General features: G+C 50.1%; 6 protein-coding genes across 6 annotated transcripts; 4 read left to right on the top strand and 2 right to left on the bottom strand.

The window, feature by feature from the left end:
* Positions 1–349: 349 nt before the first annotated feature.
* On the bottom strand, positions 350–3372 carry K441DRAFT_672908 (uncharacterized protein; the record flags this gene model as incomplete). The annotated part of the gene is made up of 2 exons (XM_067650600.1): positions 350–2937; positions 2994–3372. The coding sequence occupies 2 exons, from the start codon at positions 3370–3372 to the stop codon at positions 350–352; spliced, it is 2967 nt and encodes a 988-aa protein (XP_067509841.1).
* Positions 3373–3574: 202 nt separating this feature from the next.
* K441DRAFT_651241 (mitochondrial 37S ribosomal protein mS37) lies at positions 3575–4566 on the top strand. The gene is made up of 3 exons (XM_067647152.1): positions 3575–3846; positions 4041–4120; positions 4263–4566. The coding sequence occupies exons 1-3, from the start codon at positions 3708–3710 to the stop codon at positions 4347–4349; spliced, it is 306 nt and encodes a 101-aa protein (XP_067509842.1). The 5' UTR covers positions 3575–3707; the 3' UTR covers positions 4350–4566.
* Positions 4567–5404: 838 nt separating this feature from the next.
* On the top strand, positions 5405–6099 carry K441DRAFT_99691 (uncharacterized protein). The gene is made up of 2 exons (XM_067654591.1): positions 5405–5613; positions 5708–6099. The coding sequence occupies exons 1-2, from the start codon at positions 5543–5545 to the stop codon at positions 6015–6017; spliced, it is 381 nt and encodes a 126-aa protein (XP_067509843.1). The 5' UTR covers positions 5405–5542; the 3' UTR covers positions 6018–6099.
* Positions 5785–7881, top strand: K441DRAFT_600841 (uncharacterized protein). The gene is made up of 3 exons (XM_067645211.1): positions 5785–6395; positions 6453–6639; positions 6694–7881. The coding sequence occupies exons 1-3, from the start codon at positions 6188–6190 to the stop codon at positions 7493–7495; spliced, it is 1197 nt and encodes a 398-aa protein (XP_067509844.1). The 5' UTR covers positions 5785–6187; the 3' UTR covers positions 7496–7881.
* Positions 7882–9071: 1190 nt separating this feature from the next.
* K441DRAFT_99752 (uncharacterized protein) lies at positions 9072–13024 on the top strand. The gene is made up of 6 exons (XM_067654592.1): positions 9072–9389; positions 9442–9678; positions 9729–10315; positions 10383–11006; positions 11075–12957; positions 13015–13024. The coding sequence occupies exons 1-5, from the start codon at positions 9229–9231 to the stop codon at positions 12781–12783; spliced, it is 3318 nt and encodes a 1105-aa protein (XP_067509845.1). The 5' UTR covers positions 9072–9228; the 3' UTR covers positions 12784–12957; positions 13015–13024.
* Positions 13025–15654: 2630 nt separating this feature from the next.
* On the bottom strand, positions 15655–18656 carry K441DRAFT_651243 (natural resistance-associated macrophage protein). Its single transcript, XM_067647153.1, has 4 exons — positions 17716–18656; positions 17165–17394; positions 16839–17110; positions 15655–16777 (listed from the first exon to the last, which is right to left on the bottom strand). The coding sequence occupies exons 1-4, from the start codon at positions 18164–18166 to the stop codon at positions 15916–15918; spliced, it is 1815 nt and encodes a 604-aa protein (XP_067509846.1). The 5' UTR covers positions 18167–18656; the 3' UTR covers positions 15655–15915.
* Positions 18657–20616: the final 1960 nt, after the last annotated feature.

A 20616-nucleotide genomic window follows, 5' to 3' on the forward strand; every position in this document is an offset into this window, starting at 1 on the left:
AAGAAAACCCCTTTTGGCCGTATTTGAACAAAACGTAGTTGTTCCATGTCATGCTTGATATAAACGAAGATTATTTGCTATCAGTCTGGGAAGAAAGATCAGGTTTTATGAACAATAGTATAAAAGGGTCGTGTATTTGGGTAATAAAGTGTCGTATCCAGTTTCGTCGTCGAATTTTAACAAAAATGCAAACCCTCCAAAAGCGCCTCAAGGGCTCCAACTAATATAACGCCTTTAATGGACGCAAAGTCTAAGGTCCGGGTATCACCAAGCCTACGGCACATTGCACCTTAGACGGCTCATTGACTCACTGCACCTCCAAAGCCAATTCAGTCCTAATACCACCACTTCAAAGTCTCTTAGAACCTCTCCGTCTTGGCAACCCTGTTTCCACCCCGACTGCAACACTCACACCTTTTTTGGGTGTCCCCGTTACCAACCTGTTTTCCTTGCCATCTACTGGTACTGCTGGAGTAGTGCTCACTGGGATCTTGACCTTCCGTGCTGTTGCTAACCTACTCTTCCTCTCCTTAACCTCCTTCCCCACCTGCACGGGAACCTCCTGCTCCTGCTTCAACGGCTGAGTTTCGAGTAAGTTGGCCGCCTCGCTCGCGACCGGCAACTTCCTTGCTCGTCTAGGTTTTGCGAGCCGCGACACTTCCGTGACCGCCTTCTCCTTTTCCTCTAGAACTTCTGCAGGGAGCAAAGACGCAGGCGCCAGAAGTCCCTTCCCAGGCGTGCCATTTGCGGCACCAAGTCCACGTAGGCGCCGGATGCGGGGCGTAGAAGCAGCCTTATCCTTCGACTTCGACTTCGATTTCGGACTAGCGTTGCCGGCATCCAAGCTCGATGGTTCATCAGGACTTGGATCCAGCGTCTCTACATCCGCCTCGCCTTGCGCCATTGCTTCGGTTAACTCTGTCAGTGCCTCCACGCTCAAACTTGCACTATCGGTTCTATGTTGGAAGTAGACCAGCATCTCGCCCCACCTGACAGCCTTTCGTTCGCCGGCCGCGGCGCCATCTCTCGCTGCCTCAACTACCTTATCGACTATTGAGCCTGGTACAACGGCTTGTTCAGCTGCTAGCTTCAACAGCCTGACGCTAGCAGCAACAGCACCGCTTTTGTTCTTGCGCGTATTGGCGCGTGTAAGAATGCCCAGTTCCTGCGCCTCCGTCCGTCGTAAGACTACTGGCTCACCGCCATCGGCACGACGGACGGGAATGCGGTTGGGAGTTTGTGGCTGGGGATTATGAGAAGCAGGAGGGTGCGGGGTACGCGAGCTACGAGAGCGTGTCGAGCGTCTTGACGACGTTGCAGGAGCTTTCGCCACTTCGGCGTCTGTAGGCTCATGATCATCCGAGGTCGTGTTAGTAGATTGATGAAGTGTAAGGGATTCAGAGAGATCGAGAGTGGCAGTTATGTCATAGGACATATGGGGCGATAGAGAATTCGGATCTTTATTTTCGAGGATTTTGCGAGGAGATGCTAGGGCGTGGCGGACTGCGTCGGAGTCACGGCGGTGTGACAGTGAAGTCCGACGAGCAATTGTTGTGACTTTATTGGCTTTACTAGCTTTGCTTGCTGCGGCGCGGGTGAGGAAATCTTTGAGAACGGCCGTGTCATCATCGAGATGAGTTGTGATGTCTTCCTGAGCGGCCTCAAGTGGTGGTGGTGGGGGAGAGCGCAGCTTACGAGTGGTGTTTTCTATGCTGGAGATGGAGGCTACTTCTACCTGTGTTGAACACCCGAGTGTTAGACCATCCGCTATGCTTTCGGGTAATGTATCGTCTTGAGGGTTATTCGGAAGCTTCTCGCTTCCTAGCCTGGGGCTGAGAGGCATAGCAGAAGGTTCAAGCTCCCGTTCAGACGCCTGTTCAATAGCTGACTCGTTCATCTCAGCCTTGGCAAGTGATTCTTTTGTAGTGGGCGTTTCTGATCCCCGGAAGATCTGTTCCGACTGTTCCTCGTTTTCAGTTCCCTGGTCCTCAATCTCCTCCATATTGTCAACAGGGGCTGCTAGCTGCTCGGATGAAGCTGTCATATCAACATCCTCGCCCGCGTCCGGCGCATACATCAATTCATCAACATCATTTCCTTCAGTTGAAGAATCGGATTTCCGCGCAAACGTTGTTTGAGATGTCTTAGCGCTCCGGAGAAGACCAATGTCTTGGGCCAATTCCTTCACCTCTAACACATCTGTGTCAATATTATCATCTATCTTAGATTCTAATCCGAAGTTAAGACTTGATGAATCGAGCGTTTCCACGTTTTCCTCCTCGATATTATAGGTGAATTCTTCTGAGGGTTCCCTTACTGCCTTTTCAAGTTCTTTGCCACCGTCCATTGGAATATTTGACACAGATTGTTCGGTCTTCGTCTCTGATTGGTTAAGAGTATACTCTTTCGAGATGGAACCCGTCTCTGTTGTGTCATGCGCCATAAGAAAACCGGCACTTTCCATACAAGATAGTTGAATTGGTGGACATTGAAATTTGGCATTAGTCTCTTGTTCTGTTACTTTCCCATCTTGACCTGCGGAAGACCCAGACGTATCTTCGGATTTAGGTTCATCTTCCATGGGGGGATCTTCAAGGATATGAGATGTAGACTCAGCTGACAAAGAGTCTAAGCCGCTGGTAATTATCGAACCAGAGAAATGTGCTTCCTCTTGGGGGCTTTCCGAATGCTCGTAAAAATCTTGATTGCTTGAGCAAGATTCAACACCATCTTTGTGCAAGTCGGCGATAGTCGGCATTTGAGCCTCGATAGCCTCCGTGGGAAACTCGTGAGAAGCATCACTATCGCCAGCATCTGATATAAGCTCGGACATTAACGCCAAGGGGTCCTCCGCGCCGCCGGTTTCATATTGGTGGTCACGTTCTGTGGCTGGTTCCACGTCCTCATGGTCGTCATTTGTGTGGGATGGCTTTTTCCCTGTAAGGCCTATGATTAGCACCTATACAATCTGCGCCTGATATCTTGTTGCATACTTGGTAGAACGCTTTTCCTCCACTCCCAGCGCGTCGCAGTAAACGCGGGCTTCTTGGCCTCCCAAATAGGAGTGCTCTCTCCCGACTCTCCTCGCTTCAGGCGCAACTTCTTCACAGCCCTCACAGGCGATTTTGACCCTTCCTGTTCCTCTTCACTCGAACTTGGCTTAGATTGCTGACCCATTGGCTGTGACCTGAGCTCGTATCTGCGCCAAACTTTCTTGTATTTGCCGTCGCGTGCAAACGGTAGTTTAGGCATTCTTTCCCAAGCGCGGGGTATCTTAGGAAGGGGTAGGGACGTTGGGTTGAGGAAAATGACATCGGTCTCGTGCCATGTTGAGTCGAAAGCCGGCGCAACTTTTCGGGGTGAGGGTGTCATTGCGTTGGAGTTTTCGAGATGTTTCGCCGGGGAAGTAATGATGCCAGGGATCCCAAAGCCCCAGTTATAGGTGTGGATCACCAGGGTGGAATAATAGTCGTCGTAGTTTACTAGGTGATGGTGTTTTTGCCCGGTGACGAGCAAAACAACAACACCACCGCCACGCCAAGCACCGCGGGACGGAACCTGCCGCCCGACATTTCGCAGAAATATCGAGCAGAGATACCTCCATCAGAACCTTAGCCATTCTTCTAGCAAAACATTGCAATTGAGCGCGCTTGCTGTGGACAGCTTCTCCTCGGCCTAACTACTCCATCGCCATTTAATTCGCCACAATGGTACCTAAACCCAGCACCTCCTCGACCGTCAAATCCGCCGCCTCTCGCCCTTTACCCCCCCTTCCAAAATTGCGAGTCCGGAGACCGAACAAGCCAGAGACAAATCCATGTCTTGGTATAATGACTTCAGTTTTGGGTACGTGAGAAGCAATATTCTCTTGGTCCCTGATGCTGTAAAGGATGAACACAGTTTTTCGGAGGTTTAGGTCTGGTTGCACTTTATGATTACGGATGGAAAGGATACGCTGGAAGCTGTTCGGTTACTGAGAAGAGATTGCCGTATATGTAAATTGAATTTTATGGCCATATGCTAATATGTCCAATTTGCAGGTTGCTGGGCTTCATCCGGATACAGCGTTCAAGGTTGTGCACAGCTTGAGCAGAAGCTAAGGGCGTGTATGGATGCACCGGTAAGTATTCTCTCCATTTTCAGAGCGCCTAAGGTATTGCCATGGTGCATGCTTAGTTTCATCCGTCTTGTTGTGGACACAACGGACAGTATATGGTTGGAAAAATGTTCATACCCATTTTACTAACGGATACTTTCAACAGCGACCTACAACCCAGAAGAAGAACACGATCAACTACCATCTATCACGCATGTACCCGAAGATCATTGGACCGCACAAGCGGGATTAAAAACTCGCCTCGGGAAAAGATATTTGGATGGGAGGCTTGTAGTATATCTGTAAACCTGTATTATGGGACTAAAGCGAATTGATTGATGAGGCGTGAAAGCAATGGCATTGCAGGAGTTTAAAGATGTTGCCGACAGGCAGCAGAAGGCGTTAGGTTGATTAATATATTATTATATATATGCCCTCCTAGGAGAGCTTTTAAATTTACTTGTCGCTCCTAAGATGTTGAACAAGTGGCTGATTAACTGGTATATATATTATCGTAAGCTGCCGTCAAAGTATTACATATTTCTGTAGTCTTTCCGCGGTCTAAGAGTTCTAATCAGCGGATGGGGATCTTCTAAAGCGAAAGAAAATGGTCTGGCCGCCTGACCTTTCAAATTCGAGGCTCGTCCAGTAGCGTATACCCGTCCTTGTAACCCCACCAATGTCCTTAATTGTGGTAATAGCAAGGGGGAAAAGATCAAGGTCTAGACGCTACGATTCCAAATTCGGACTCCAATGCGCACTAACATCACCTGTATTTCCCGCAAATTAACCTGCGATATCTCAAGTTCAGGTATTCGGCAAGATATTTCCTTGTCCATAGGGACATGAATAAATAGAAGAGCTGGGCCTGGACACCGATGTCGGGTTAAGAGCAAAGGAACGATAAGTCACAGCATGCACCCTTGTTTATTGAGGCTCTGCATTGAGGGCGCCGCCAATACTTATCCTGCTCCGCATCGAATGGCGCACGCATTCGCTTGGGCTGGTCAATGTTGGCAAAGAAGATGTCTGGGATGGGCTCGCTATCATTCGTCCACCGCGTCTGTTGCTGCACCTGGGATCGCGGCGGTTCGGTATGGCAACGGTAGAACCGAGTGCTCGTTGGGACCAGTCAAATGGTCTGGACTCTAATCCCTCGTCAACACAAGTGGCCGAAGGATATCTTTGTACAATCCGAAGGAATTTCCAGATGGACAGCACTGCCCAGACGCTATGACATTCGACCCCACGTGTTAGGGGGATACTTTCTCCAAAAATCGTGTTCGGTGACCGTCTTTCATTTCTGTGGCAGTCCTGAAAGTATTTAACATCTTGTAGACATCACCATGGTCGACGGTGTCAGCACTCTAAAGACGTTGTTCCACTGATGGCGCGAAGGATCGGGACCCACCCGCCCGTTATCATGACGGGCGGAGACTTACGAGAATGACTCGAGAGAATGAGTTGATCGTCGTCCGCGCTTTCCTCTTCCCTTTCGAGCCCGTTGGCGTTGCGAGGTGCGTCCTAGCTATTTTTGTCCGCCGCCCCCTGGCATGTCGCTTGTGACCCCCAGTTTTGCTTATTTTCTCACCCGGAATCGGCAAACCACAGTGCTCAGCCGCACCTTGGCCCCTCAAGCCTTCAATTTACCTCACCCACGCTTTCGCCTCTAGTTGCTGCAAGGCTGAGAAACAACTCTCTCCATTGGCCGTTCCTATGCCGTGGCGGCGCCCCAATACATCTGTCTAGCCCCAAACAGTTGGTCTGCCAGGCTTCACGAACATTGGCACGACTGAACACGAGCAGCGAGGAGATCGTCTGGCCTGCGACCTGGATGGACTGCAGAGACTCAGCCCTCGCCCTTCACGTTAGTCCAGGTCCTCAATTCATTTATGAGAGCTGCCCCAATGCTCGGCTTTAAATTTCCCTCCTTCCCGAGGTAGTGCTCCCAAATACTTCTTCTCCCGGGCCCGCAGCTCTCCTTTTACTTTTACTTCACAACCTGTATTGGAGTCGATCCGTACCTGTTCTATCCTTTTGCGACTTTCTTACTTTCACCTAGTCTTTCATTCATTGACTTCATACTTAATAATGTTTCGTTCTTCTCTCTGTGCCTTCCTGGCACCAGCCGTTGTGTCGGCCATGGCCTTCCCTTGGGCTGGTCCAGAGCCAACTCTGGTGATGCCTACTGCGGATAACTGGAGTCCAGCTCCTACGGAAGCTCCTGAGGTCAACCTTATGGAGATGTTCAAGCGTGCTGCTGGCGATAACACTTGTGGTTATATCAGCGGCATTTCCAGTAAGAATCCCTTAATGACCATCTACCGAGGATTTACTAACACCATTCGTTGAATAGCTTCTTCATTAACCTGCAATGACGACGCATACGTCTGCGCAACCAACACCTACTATGGCGTACACGGCTGCTGCGATCCCAACAGTTTGGCCGCGTGTAGCATTCCCACAACGTGTATCCCAAGCAGCTTGATGGCTGCCAGCTGCACAGGCAACTCTTGCTCAACCAACGACTATATCGCGAAATGGTAAGAATACAATTGAGAGCCTAAATGGACCATAGAGGCCTAACTGTCCATTAGTACCTATCTTACAGCACCATATTGCTACCAATGGCGCTATGTCTACTCGGACACTGTCATGACCGAATTCGGTTGTGCTGCCTCTGCCTTTACTATCTCTGTTCAGCGTACATTCGACGGCGAAAACAGTGCTGCCGCCACAAGTTCTCAAGTCGTAATTCCAATCTCCACCACCTACGTAACTCGCACTCCTTCTACCACGGCTACATCAAGCCGTGATTCCAGCAGCAGCGGTGGCTCTGCCGCTAGCCAGTCTCAGAGCGTAACCTCAAGCCCAACAGCTACGACTGTTAGCAAATCCAAGACGAACCTAGGCGCAATTGTTGGCGGTGTCGTCGGTGGTCTAGTTGTCATCGGTGCCATCATCTTCGGCGCCATTTTCATGATCCTCCGCAACCGCAAGAATAAAGCCAACCAGGTCAATACTGGTGCAGCCCAACCACCGCCCATGGGCCCAGCTCCCGGTGTCCAAGAGTACAAGCCGCAGCCACCACAACAATTCCCCCCTCAACAGCCATATGGCCAGCAACCGCAAGCTGCCGCTGGCTTCTATCAACCCCAGCAAAGCCAGGACGTCAAGCCCGGTTATGGCATGCAATACAAGCCTAACCAAGAAATTGGCGGAATGGCGCAACCTTATAGTCCACCGATGAGCCCCGCACCGCAGTACAGCGCGCCGATGCATCAAGGACCGCCCGCCGGTGTTGCAGAGGCCGGTGGCACTCCCATCCAAAGCCCACCACCGGTGCAGCAGCAGCAGCAGCATCCTCACCCTCAGCAAAGCGTTTACGAGGCGCCGTAAACTGGCGACTACATATTCTCGCATATCTATAACTTTATTTTTTATATATAAAAAAAGGCGGGGTTCGAATCGGTTTCGATGTGAATAATGTGTTTGCGTTTGTACGTGGCCGCTCGCTTCATACCGCATTTCAGATTGCGCTATCCCTACAGGAGATTTCAGGAGCTCCTAGTTGGGATGCTCGGGCGTTGATTGGATACTGCCATGCACGCATTTGGTATCCGGGCACTATTTTTCGGAGTGATATCCATGAGAGGATTTATTGAGAGGATGAAGGGAAGGCTCTGTGGATGTTTCCGAACGTCTTGTAGATATTTGATAATGGAAATTTAATCCTGTATAATCCCAGCATCAAATCCGCTGCATTGACAAGTTCATGCTTTAGCCCGTCAATTTGTAACTAAATATATAAGCTGCTGCATGCTTGTGTTTTCTCGCAGCGCGTTGCGAGTAACACAACCTCCAACGGGCACCTAACGCAGGGGCTCGAGAAGACTAGGGAAAACTCCGAGGTCCAAAAACAAACCCGGCAATAATTTCTCGGCGCACCTAGCAACACGAACACTCGCCCTCCATCCATCACGCCTATCGCATCCATCACATCTCATCACATCGTATCGCAGCATCATCCGACCTCAGAAAAAGCAACCAGGCAAGGTCTCAGTCCAGCCCTCCAATTGCGCAGCAGGCCTTGCCAAACGCTCGGCTCGAAGCGAGGACAGGCGCAATTGATGATCAGGGGGCGGGTGTCATCTGCGGGCGGTTCTTAGTCCGGGCGTGCAGATGTTGTGTAACGTTCAGTCGATTGCTCGTTCCCGCCAAATTGCCAAGTGGGCCTTGACTCGTATATACAGCATTCTGGCGCATCCCGTGGTTAGCGTGCTTTGTCAACCTTCCCCTAAACAGCAAAAATACCAAAATTTCCCCTACAAAAAGGCCGTGCGGGAGTGGCTGCGCTAATCACCAGAATTGAAGAGATGCTGTAGATTCAAAAAATGATTGTAAGAGTCCCCCCCACAACCGGTAAAATCCTTGGGCATCGTGCATCTGCTCGTTGCAGCGCTGTAGCCAAGCGTATTCTCGTTAACGCGATTCTTGAATTCAGCGAAACTAATCTTGGCTTTGGAGCGCAGTGGGCTAATTTTGACTACGGTTTTCGCACGCTGCGAAACTTTTATTCCGCACACCCCCCCCCTGCAGTGCTTAGCATAGCCTTTACCTTATTAGTTTTGACTTTAAGCAGGATATCCCTGCGCCCTCAAGGTAGCAGAAGCCCTCTAAATTGTTTATTCATCTAAATTGACAGTACACCCGGGTGAGGTTTGTGAGTTCGGTTACGGCATCAAGGCAGAAATTACGAATCAGGCCTGTACCATTAAAACACAACCAAAATTAATTAAGAAAAAGTCGTGGGTATAACAGTAGAAACCTCACTTTAGCACTCTATAATATAGATAACAATAAAAAAAGTCTTTATTGTGGATGGCAATTCAGATCTAATGGGTGTAGCGAGACCAAACTCACAAACCTCACCCAGGTGAGTACGTCATCCAAACGGATTGGCCACAGCTCATGGCTGGCTCTATTCGCCAGCTCATCCGCAGCCCCAGCCGTTCAGCTGAGTCGAGGCGTGCGACGGCCTAAACTCGAACCAAACACCTCATCTTCTCGCCGGCCCAGCACTCCAGCACGAGAAAGTCCACTTCACCTACAGCAGCCGCCGCCCTCTTGCCATGCCCGACAACGAGCTCCGCCTGCTCGCGCTCGATGGCGGCGGGGTCCGCGGCTTGTCCGCGCTGATGATCCTGAGCCAGCTCATGGAGGCTGTCAACCCAGACTCGCCGCCGAAGCCTTGCGACTACTTTGACATGATCGGCGGGACGAGCACTGGCGGGTGGGTTTGTCGCTGTATACCCAGACTCTGGAGACGTATGCTGACTGATCAGGCTTATCGCGATTATGCTCGGCCGGCTGAGGATGAGCATCGACGATAGCATCGACGCCTACCTATCGCTTTCGGACCGGATATTCCAGAAGAAGAGACATCGGGTGACGGTCAAGGGCAATATCCAGGGAAGATTCGACGCGGAGGAGCTGGCGCAAGCTGTGAAGGAGGTCATCAAACAGCAGGGACTGCAGGAGGATACGCTTCTAAAAGACGCCCCGGAAGCAGCCTGCAAAGTGTAGGTTGGCCTCATAGCTTTCCCGGAGTGTAAGCTGATGACCGCCACAGATTCGTGTGCGCGACGAGCAAGCAGACCAGCGAGACTGTTTGCCTCACGAGCTACAAGTCGCCACGCGGTAACAGCGACCTCTTGAACAGCGTGAAGATATGGGAAGCCTGCCGTGCCACTTCGGCGGCGTCTTCCTTCTTCGACCCTATTTCTATCGGGCGGTATGAAGAGGAGTTTGTGGATGGGGCCACGGGAGCCAATAACCCGGTGTGGGAGGTGTGGAATCAGGCCCAGCTAATATGGGGATCGGGGCCACTCGAGAGCAGGGTTAAATGCTTAGTCTCAATTGGAACCGGTGTCCCTTCGCTCAAGCCCTTTCAGGATAACGTCCTCTATATCGGCAAGACGCTCGTTGCAATCGCAACCGAGACAGAGCAGACGGCAGAGAGATTTCGGCAAGACAAGTCGCTTCTTGACAACACTAGTCGGTACTACCGATTTAACGTGGCTCGCGGGCTAGAAGACATCGGGCTTGAAGAGTCAAAGAAGAGTAAGGAGATTGCTGCCGCTACACGACGATATATCGGGTCTCAGGAGGTGTTCAAGCAGATGCAGGCGTGTGCAGACAACGTAGCGGGAAGAGAATGTTAGTCTTGGCGCATTGTTTATTATTCGTGTCGCGTATCGTTCGTGTAGCTAAATTACCTATGCAGATTTTGGAGAATATCGAACGGTCTTTAGCCTCGAAGGTGTTCCGAGAGTGAGCAAGTTTGTGGACCGACCAGCCGAGATGGCAGAGCTCGAACGAGTCCTCCTGCCAAAACAACAGAGCTGCCGACAGAGGATATCTATACTCCACGGCCTTGGCGGAATAGGCAAGACGCAGCTGGCAGTCGAGTTCGCGCGGCGACACCACCGCAGGTTCAGCTCCGTGTTTTGGCTGGATGGGAGAAGCGAGGACAGCCTCAAACGAAGCATTGCGAGTTGCGCAAGCAAGATTCCTCAAATTCAGATCCCAGAGACGAGTAGGGCATACTCTGCGGACGGTAGCATCGATGTTAATGCAGTTGTAAAGGATGTGATGGATTGGCTTGCACAGTCAGACAACACCGCCTGGCTGCTTATCTTCGACAACGTCGACCGGGAATACGATCCGTACGGTGCGGAACCCGATGCATACGATGTAAAGCGCTACCTTTCAGGCGCTGACCATGGGTCTGTTCTAATCACGACTCGGCTAGCCAGGCTAGAGCAGTTGGGTGACTCGCAGCAGCTAGGCAAGGTTGACAGACGTCAAGCCGAGGCTATCTTCAAGAATTGGTATAAAAGGAAGTACGGTAAGGCCCCAACATAATACGTAGGCCGATATGAGCAGTTAAAGATGACAATGCGATTACAGATATAGCGGAGAGTGAGCGCTTGCTCAAGCTGCTAGATGGCTTGCCGCTGGCAATTGCACAGGCAGGTGCGTATCTTCAGGAGAGTAGAGTTGGACTTGGGACCTACCTTACGTTCTATGAGCAGCAGTGGAGTGAGCTCATGGAATCACGAAACTGGGACGCGCCACTTCAAGATTACCCGCGTCGCAGTGTGTGGACGACATGGGTTATCTCTTATAAAGCTATTCGTGACAGGCACGAAGCTACGGCCAACCTGCTCCTTTTATGGTCATTCCTCGACAACAGGGATCTGTGGCATGGTCTATTCACAGTAGCATTCCGGGCTTCTCCAAGAAGCTTGTCGGAATGGATTGGAGATATCGCAAGTAATGAGCTTGAGTTTAGCAGGGCGATGCAGCTTCTACGTAACTACTCATTAATTGAAGATATTAAAGAGCTAACGAGTTATTCTACTCACCCAGTTGTCCACCAATGGGCGTACCATTACCAGGGCAAATATTTTGAGTCGGCGCTAGGTCAACTGGCGGTGGTTACAGTTGGATGGGCTGTACCAAACCGTTCAGCCCGGGACTACTCGACTATACAACGTCGACTTCTCCCTCATGCCCAGGCGTGCTCTCGATGGGTGTTAGTAGGGAAGATGGGGCGAAGTTCTAGAAGTCACAGCGGATGCGACGTGGGTTTTAATAAGGCTGAGGAGAAAGTAATGCTAGATGCTATCCTCCGGCTTGGCAACCTCTACGCGGGCCAAGGCAAGCTGGACGAGGCGGAGAAGATGTTCGAGCGGGCGCTGCGAGGCTATGAGGAGGCACTCGGTGCCAAGCACACGTCGACGCTTGGGACGGTTAACAACCTGGGTATTCTCTATTGGAGACAAGGCAAGCTGGACGATGCGGAGAAGATGTATGAGCGGGCGCTGCGAGGGAGAGAGGCACTCGATCTCAAGCACACGTCAACACTCGACACGATCAACAGCCTGGGCCTTCTCTACGCGGACAAAGGCAAGCTCAGTGAGGCAGAGAAGATGTACGAGCGGGCGCTGCGGGGGTGTGAGGAGGCATTCGGTCCCAAGCACACGTCGACACTCGAGACGGTCAACAACCTGGGTGTTCTCTATTGGAGACAAGGCAAGCTAGATAATGCGGAGAAGATGTACGAGCGGGCGCTGCGAGGCTATGAGGAGGCACTCGATCCTAAGCACACGTCGACGCTCGGCACGGTTAACAACCTGGGCCTTCTCTACAGGGGGCAAGGCAAGCTGGACGATGCGGAGAAGATGTACGAGCGGGCGCTACGAGGCTACGAGGAGGTACTCGGCCCCAAGCATATATCGACACTTACCACGGTTAATAACCTAGGCCTTCTCTACGCGGACCAAGGCAAGCTGGACGAGGCGGAGAAGTTATACGAGCGGGCGCTGCAAGGGAGAGAGGAGGCACTTGGTCCCAAGCACACGTTGACACTCGCCACGGTCAACAACCTGGGCATTCTCTACAGGAGGCAAAGCAAACTGGACGATGCAGAGAAGATGTATAAGCGGGCGTCGCGAGGGAGAGAGGCACTCGGTCCCAAACACACGTTGACACTCGCCACGGTTAAACAACCTAGGTCTTCTCTACGCGAACCAAGGCAAGCTCGACAAGGCGAAGATCTACGAGCGGGCACTACGGAGGATAAAGGAGGCACTTGGCCTCGAAAACGTAGAAAAATATAGGCCAGCGCTTAATACAATAGAGAATATAGGCGATCTCTGCTAGAAGTAGGGAGAGCTTATTAAGACTTAGGAGATATTTATAAGAGCTTTTCTTGGCTTTTAGACTATTCTTAGACCCTTTAGCGATAGATATTAATATTAGAGCTAAAATAGACGCCCTTAGCTCTTCTTAAGGTAAGGGTATTAGAAATTATTAAATTTACTTATTTAGTAGCTAATAGATTTATAAAGGTATAAATAACAGCGTAAAGCTACTAGTAAAAGCGGAGGTATCTAAGATTATAGGTATAAAAGGTATAAAGAAGTTAAAATCTATACTATGTAGGTTTATATATAAGGTTCTCTAGTAATCTACTGACGAGTTAGAGTAGGGTTAGCTAAGAGATATTATTAGAAGTCGCCCAGTTCTAAGGCTATACTAGACTATAGCAGTGCTCCTTTTAGAAGTTCTAACTCACTTAAAACTTTAAGTGGTCTAATTTTATACTGGTAAAAGTATATTATTACATACATTTAACGTTGTTATGCAGTTAAGCTGTTAACAAGACAACCCTTTTGTAGTACTACCTTTTCTGTCGACCGCGTGGCTATCTAACAATTCCTGTAGTAATATAACAGCTGCTAGGGCTGTACCATGTGCAAATGAGACCCAGGCATTAAGGTGGTTTCTCTGGTAGTAATTCCGTGTATCTAAGATTTCTTTCTTATACGTTCGCATAAGTCGATATTTATCTAGTTCTGAGCAGTGCGCAACCCGTACTTAGGAGTCGAGCGAAGAAGCGCAGCCAGGAGTCATACTCAACAGCTTCCCACAACACAGGACCGCCGGCGCCGGTAACACTACCTCAACACTACCAGTCCCAAGACCCCAAACCCATCCCAACCACTACCCCATAACCACCTCCCAGCCTCCCTAGCTCCCTCAACCCCCTCCACCACCGACTCTGCACCCCCAACTCCTCCGCACTGAGCACCCACCCCACCTTCTCAAAAACCACGGCGCTGCCTCTAACTGTGCATATTCCGCGGCTGTCCCTCCCCTCCCCCTAGCACGCCAGCACACCCAAAGTGTGGGGGGAGGTTATGGGGGCTGGTTGCGGGATGGCAGTTTACGGCGAAGCCGGATCCTGTTGTTATCCAGGGCGGATTGGAGAAGTGCCAGGAGGCTTTGGATGTGTGTCGTCGGGAGTCTCCGCTGCTAAGGTTGTTGTGGCCTTGTGAGTTTATCAAGCGTATAAATATCCCAGCAACAGCTGGGCAATTTAGTTCTAGGTAGTGTGCAAATAATACTACCACTTCACGCCTCTTACCATCCTTCCATCCCCATCTGAATACTAGAAGCCATCCAATCACGCTCCCTCCTCCTTTCCTATCTTCTCCTACTTCTCCTCCACACTCTCCCCCGGACCCCTCCGAATCATAACAAACCCGCTCCCTTCCCCCTCTACCCCCTCCACCCAAAATGCTCATAAATCGGTCTCGCCGCACATAGCCTCAAGATACATGGGCTGCGGCGGGCCATGCCTGTCCACGAGCTCAATAACCTCTCAGCAGCAGCCCTGATACTCCGGCACGATCTATAGCGGCACTAGCAACCTGCCAAAACACCAAGCCGAGTTAGCCAAAAAGTAAAGCACTCTCCTCTCCCATCTTCCACTCCTCTCTCTCTCATCCCCTTCTCCCTCCTCGCCATCCACCCCCTTCTTCCCCCCCGCCACCCCCCCCCCTTTCCTCGCCACCTCCCCTAGACCTCATCCCACAGCCCAAAAACTCAAAAAAAAACTCCCACTCATCAATGCCCCTCCCGCCACCCCCTCTCCCCAGAACTGATCCCACTTCTCGAAACTCTCCCGCCACACCGCGCCATCCATCCCCGCCCCAACCGCCCCTCCGCACTCCACCCATCGCCCCGCGCCACCCCTCCACATCCCCCACGTCGCAGCGGCGCCAGAAGCTCAGGACCCGCGTCTCGGTGCGCTCGGGCGCCAGCCAGCCCGCGTAGCCGATGGGGCGCGTGGGGTCGGTGGGCGGTGTTGCTTTTGTCCGTTTGGTGTGCGGGGAGCGGAGCCAGGGGGGCGTGCGGGCGGCGGAGTTGTGGGTGCGGAGGGGGGCGGGGAGGCGGAGGTGGGGGGGTTCGGTCTTGGGGGGAGGGTCAGTTTGAGGGAAATTGGAGGAGGGGAGATGGAAAAAAGGGGGGGCAGCTTACATTGTCGGGCCTGGAGGTGGAGAAGGCGGCGTGGTGGCCTTTGATTTGGGAGAGGGGTGAGTTAGGGGTGGATTTGTGGAGGGGGAGGGTGGAGGTTGTGGGTTTACGGGTTTAGGAAGCTGTGGGGGGAAGAAGGGCAGTCGTACCAGGGGAATTAGGTCCGCCTCTGTGACGGGCGAGATGATGACTCCGCCGGGCTTGAAGAGTGGATGGCGGGTTTGATTCGGACATGGTTAGATATCACCTAGGAAGATTTGGCGAGAAGAAGAGGAAGAAGAGAGACGGGAGAAATGCACTGGGAACTTGAAGAATGGATGACGTAGAGGAGAAGTGAGATTCTTGCAAACTGGAAAATCGTCTCGACGGGTTGAAAAAAGGAGCTTATATATATATATATATATATGTACGGCGGTCAGCTACGTGAATTCTACAGTAGTATGGACCCACATTGGTATGAGGGGCACAGTAGCATGGATAGCGTGGAGTAGTGATGAGTCTTGATGAGTCGGTAGGGCTGAGCAACGTATCGAGAAGGAGGCTGCAATGCGAATCAGCATTGGTGAGTGGGAGCCCTGGACTCAACGCTATATTCATAGTCAACTTAGCAAGTCAAGAAAGCATGGCATTCTCGTAGGAAGTCCACGGCCTTTAAGAATGAGTATATGCTCCCTATTATCCTCTCTGTATTGACTCAGACGTGGAACCCATTAGTGTCACTTAAATCCCTCCACATATTGATAGATGCAGGAATAATGCTGGTTTCGAGATATACCTATAGTAATCTATCTCTAGCCCCAAGAACAATTTCCTAATTTTGCCCTTAAGTAAATGCCTATACAAATGCCTATAAACACCCCCAAGAACGCCAAAGTCCCTGCTTTTCCCAGATCCACTCCCAAAACACCCCAAAATGCATGCATATCTCATCAATCGGTCCCCCGCCCCACAAGCACAAGCAACGCGACGTTCATAACGACAATAATGCCCCAAATCACAATCGCCGCCGCCGTCGTGATCCAATGATTCCGCATCTGCACAGTACGGGGCACATCGCTCTCCGCATCCGCATCCCCCTCCGCATCCTCTCCCTCAGACCTGCCCACCGCAACCTTCATATACTGGCTGCGGCAAGTAAACCAGATGAGCGGGGCGCTGGTGAAGGGCAAGATGACGCTAAGCGCGACCTGGCTGCCCTCGAGCGCGCGGCTGAGGCCCTCGCGCCCGACAGCGCCCGCGATGATGATGCTGGGCGTGATGCTGATGCTGCGGGTGACGAGGCGGCGCACCCACGGCTTGATGGTCCAGTTGAGCTGGCCCTCGGAGACCATCTGGCCGGCGATGGTGCAGACGATGCCGGCTGAGGTGCCGGAGAGGAGCAGGGCGAGGGCGAAGATGGTGCCGGCGACAGGCGCGAGGGTCGAGGAGAGCAGATCGTGGATGGTGAAGAGGTCGGCGTCGTCAGCACCGGGGAGGGAGGACAGGGAGGAGCCAGCGACGATGAGGATCGAGCTGTTGACGAAGAGCGCGAAGGTGACGAGGGAGATGGCTAGCTCGGCGATGCTGTACGACATGCATGAGCGGATGGCGGCTAGTGAGGGTCGGTATTTGGAGAGTGAGGCGTCGCTGTCATCCTCAGACTCGGACGCGCGCGGCTCTACGTGGTCGGGGGTGGAGACGTTGCCGGAGTTCTGGTCGAATTCGCGGAGACGAGCTTGCACAATGCCACTTCCGAGGTAGAGGCTATGTGGCATGACGGTTGCACCAAGAATACCGCATGATTGGAAGAGACTGCAAGCGTTGTTAGGATACGTTTAACTTCAGATACAAATTAACTTGGAGTTGAACGTACCCTTGAGATTGGATGATTGCCGAAGACGGGAGATATCCGCGGAAAACCTCGCCAATAGAAGTGTCTTTAATAAGACTAAGTTGAAAACAAAAGCAGATTACAACTCCGAGGACCAATGACATGACGAAAAATTCGAATGCGCGTAGAGCACGCATAGAACCTGAAGGATTATAGAAGAGCAGAATAATGAGCACATCCAGGATAGATATGGCGCATCCAGCGACTAATGGTATGTGTAAAAGTACATTGAGAGCGATTGCAGTGCCAATGACCTGTCGTTCTATTGTCAGCTACTCATACAGAATCTAAACATAGAAGTGAATTACCTCAGCTATATCAGTGGCAATGATAGCAGACTCTGCAAAGAAGTAAAGCAAATAGTTCAACCATGGTGGTAGGTTAGCCTTGCAGTTCTCAGCAAGATTCATCCCCGTGACAGAACCAAGTTTGATGCATAGGGACTGAAGAAAAACGGCGAAGAAATTCGACATGAGAATTATGAACAGTAATTTGAATCGATAGGAAGCTCCAGCAGCGACATCCGTTGCATAATTACCTACAAAGACAAAAAGGTTAGCTCATTTCTCACACCGCAAATTCTTTGAGAGTGGCCAAGTAACGTCCAAGAAAGGCCAAGTAACGTCCGGGAAAGGCCAAGCATAAAGATAATGCCACAATACGTCTGATGGGTGTTCAGGAGAGGGCGAGGATATGGATTTGATGGTAGATGGAAATGCATCACCGTCCTTGCAAAAAATGCCAGTGTGCTTGTGTGTGTGTATAAACGACATGTATATGAAAATGACGAATAAAGACGTAGCCTTGAGCTCGCACAAATGACTAGAATCACAAATGAAGTTGAAGAAAAGGTACTCACCAGGATCTATATACGCAACAGCAACCATGAAGCCAGGTCCAACAAACTTCCCATATTTAATCAGCACTTGAACGGTTCTCCTTGCCATCCCCCGGAGGCCATTTCCCCAATCCCTAAGTACTTTCCGGCCGTTATTCCCTCCATTTCCAGGAGATGAAGAGGCAGAGAGTGTAGCTGTGCCTGCAACAAAGTGCTCTGAGCCCTTAGCACTGCTCTTAACATTTCCTGTGTTCAATGGCGCCGTATTCTCTTTCCCCTCCACTGTGTGTTCCTGGCCAGGATCGATGTTTGCCCATGAAGGGTCCACGGGATCTATACAATGATCTCTTTGCAACCTTGCGTTGGCCATATGGTTTAGGTCGGCTTGAGTCGTTGCGTCTGCATTGAGGGCTGGTGGGTTCTGATTCCAGCCGTCTGTGTCGACGTGATCGGCGCGCGAAGGACAGTTCATGGCGGTGAGGCGTCAATGCGGCGACAAGAGCGGTTTGCCTGGGGTTTAAGCGGCAGCGACGAAGGATCAAGTCAGGCCCAGGTGATACGTAAGTGATATCGAAGTGTAGACTAGTGGGACTACAATGGTTATATGTTTAAGACTGAATGGTTTGCCGCTGCTAGGCTTGTCACGGTTTTGCCCGAAGGACGGTTTCGAGACGGTCTGGAGTTGCGTAAAAGTGCCTAGCGTTCTCTCCTCAACCGCCCGCCCAGTCATTGCTCTCACATAAGATATGGCGATGTCGGCCGGGATTTTCGCACCTGCCAAGGTCTTGACCGTCTTTGACTAATTCTGTGATGCTCCATGGCGATTAAGCGCCACATTCAGTTGTGTGAATGACGACACTTTCTTTGGCCCTTTGGGAGAATAGTGAACGAAGCGAACAGAAACGATCAAGGGATGGGAAGCCTATTTGGTGCATTTGAAAAGGAAGGCCCGAGTAACTCCGAATTTTCTGAGCCTTGTTGCAAGTATTTTGATGGGGTGCGCACGTGGAGACTTTTCAAATGCACCAAATACTGCCGAGGTCCTATCCCTTGACACCGTAGGGTCCTTTGCTAAGGTCGCTTATGTGCGCGACTGGATTCAACTAAATATATACGTATATATGTATGTATATTCTATTATAGCCATGCACCATTTAGGGTATGGGCCGTTACAGAGCGCTAACTAAATACTTCCTGCCATCAACATGCTTGCTCTAGTTCAGAAGCCAACTATAAAAACTATATATCTATTACCTAACACTATACTTAACCAAGGAAAAAATAAAGGAAAGTAATATGTTACTATTAAAGAAAGTTGGAGTTTAGAGGCGAGCTTAAGTAAGTAGTTTTCAACGCCTTGTGTCCGTAGGGCTATTCCAGCGTTATACGCTTCTTAATCGGCGACGCACCAGTAGAGGCACGTGTAGAGGAGGCTCGCGGTGTATTCGGTTAGATAATTAGAGAAGAAATTCTTAGGAGTCTTTGCTTATTAACGTTAGCTTTTATACTCTTTATATCTTATACGCTTAGGTATAGACGTCCGGTCTCCTTTATAAATTTAATTATAGCTTTAACTACGCTAATGTCTGGCTTCCAGCGCTTAATTGGGCCGTTAATACTCCTACCTCCTTTTTGTCTGCGTAAGTAGCCTCCTAATACATATAATAGATCCCTAAATCGATCTCTATATTGCTCTCTTAGTTTAATCCTCTACTACGCCTACCTCCTATAAGAGAAGAGGAAGTGCTATATTAATTCTATAAGCCTATAGTCGTATAACGCCGTCTCTAATGCATTAATTTTATGGAGATATTCCTTTAGAAATAACTTACCGGTCCGTAACTGTATAAGGATGGTAGCTTCTAGGCTAATTAGCTACTAGTATAATCCTATAGCCTTTCTAAGGTAGAGTGCTGCGTTAATCTTCCTTATAAACTTACCTATATTAGATCTTCTTAATAGAAGCGGTCCTATTATTATCTTAGCTCTTTTTAAGGCTTACGTCACAAGGTACTATAGGAGGCCGTCTCTCTATAGTAGCTCTTTACTCTCTAGTCTTGTTACTGCTTTAGTAAGCTTATTAGCCTTCTTATTTTCTATAAATCCCAAATAGCCTGGAATCTAGTATAGCGTAACATTATTTAGCTAGAGCTTCTTTAAGATCTCTATAACTATTTCCTAGTAGGCTCTAGCCCTCTAGCTCTATACTAACAGTAACGCTAATTGCGAGTTGGAGAATATTCTTATACTAGAAGCAGGTATTGGAAAACCTACTTAGTTAACAGCCGTATACATGGGGTCCCATGGCTAGTTAGCTGCCTCGCTAATTGCTAGAAGCTCTGTTAGGTAGGCGTCGGCCTACTTAGAGCCCGCCACCGTTTTCGAAAGCGTTACTTTAGATGGCGTAGCATACACGCCAACTCCTACCCTACTATTACGCACTGATATATTAACGTATATGTTAACCTGCCCTGGTTTATAGTCTTTAATAATAGCTTAAGTATGCTCTTCGTCCTTGCATATTACTACGTTTAGCTTAGCTATTTATGGTGAGCATATATATAGTTTAACCTCTAGCACCCTATTTACCTAGACATCCTTATATATCTCTGCTATCCTCTAAAGCGGTAACTAGTGCTATTTATAGAGCCTCTATCTTTAAATTATCTAATAAGGATATAATTTGCCTAGTTTATAAATTAATACCTAAAACGCAATAGCCTGGTTACACAGCCTTTACTTAAAAGGGAGCAAGCCGGCTTTTACTTCCGCTATTAGTAGGGCGACGGAGCGGAACCCCCTAATAATAGCTTGTGCCGTAATCCTCTGCGCCTACTAGAGGAGTTATATTAACTCTTATATCGCAAGCGGGTACTATATTAGTAACGTGTAGTCTACTACTAGTAGGACCGAGCTCTTAGC

This window comes from Cenococcum geophilum (genome assembly GCF_001692895.1).
Source record: "Cenococcum geophilum 1.58 unplaced genomic scaffold K441scaffold_2, whole genome shotgun sequence".
Lineage (NCBI taxonomy): Eukaryota > Fungi > Ascomycota > Dothideomycetes > Gloniales > Gloniaceae > Cenococcum > Cenococcum geophilum.

What these genes read in the sequence shown, in the direction of transcription:
- K441DRAFT_651241 (XM_067647152.1), top strand. Translation starts at nt 3,708, where the DNA reads ATGGTACCTAAACCCAGCACCTCCTCGACCGTCAAATCCGCCGCCTCT. An exon ending in TATAATGACTTCAGTTTTGG is followed by an intron (nt 3,847 to 4,040) that starts GTACGTGAGAAG and finishes TCCAATTTGCAG; the next exon opens with GTTGCTGGGCTTCATCCGGA. An exon ending in GGGCGTGTATGGATGCACCG is followed by an intron (nt 4,121 to 4,262) that starts GTAAGTATTCTC and finishes TACTTTCAACAG; the next exon opens with CGACCTACAACCCAGAAGAA.
- K441DRAFT_99691 (XM_067654591.1), top strand. Translation starts at nt 5,543, where the DNA reads ATGACTCGAGAGAATGAGTTGATCGTCGTCCGCGCTTTCCTCTTCCCT. An exon ending in GAGCCCGTTGGCGTTGCGAG is followed by an intron (nt 5,614 to 5,707) that starts GTGCGTCCTAGC and finishes GGCAAACCACAG; the next exon opens with TGCTCAGCCGCACCTTGGCC.
- K441DRAFT_600841 (XM_067645211.1), top strand. Translation starts at nt 6,188, where the DNA reads ATGTTTCGTTCTTCTCTCTGTGCCTTCCTGGCACCAGCCGTTGTGTCG. An exon ending in TTATATCAGCGGCATTTCCA is followed by an intron (nt 6,396 to 6,452) that starts GTAAGAATCCCT and finishes TTCGTTGAATAG; the next exon opens with CTTCTTCATTAACCTGCAAT. An exon ending in AACGACTATATCGCGAAATG is followed by an intron (nt 6,640 to 6,693) that starts GTAAGAATACAA and finishes ACTGTCCATTAG; the next exon opens with TACCTATCTTACAGCACCAT.
- K441DRAFT_99752 (XM_067654592.1), top strand. Translation starts at nt 9,229, where the DNA reads ATGCCCGACAACGAGCTCCGCCTGCTCGCGCTCGATGGCGGCGGGGTC. An exon ending in CCGGAAGCAGCCTGCAAAGT is followed by an intron (nt 9,679 to 9,728) that starts GTAGGTTGGCCT and finishes TGACCGCCACAG; the next exon opens with ATTCGTGTGCGCGACGAGCA. An exon ending in CAACGTAGCGGGAAGAGAAT is followed by an intron (nt 10,316 to 10,382) that starts GTTAGTCTTGGC and finishes TTACCTATGCAG; the next exon opens with ATTTTGGAGAATATCGAACG.
- K441DRAFT_651243 (XM_067647153.1), bottom strand. Translation starts at nt 18,166, where the DNA reads ATGAACTGTCCTTCGCGCGCCGATCACGTCGACACAGACGGCTGGAAT. An exon ending in TTGCCACTGATATAGCTGAG is followed by an intron (nt 17,111 to 17,164) that starts GTAATTCACTTC and finishes ATAGAACGACAG; the next exon opens with GTCATTGGCACTGCAATCGC. An exon ending in GCAATCATCCAATCTCAAGG is followed by an intron (nt 16,778 to 16,838) that starts GTACGTTCAACT and finishes CAACGCTTGCAG; the next exon opens with TCTCTTCCAATCATGCGGTA.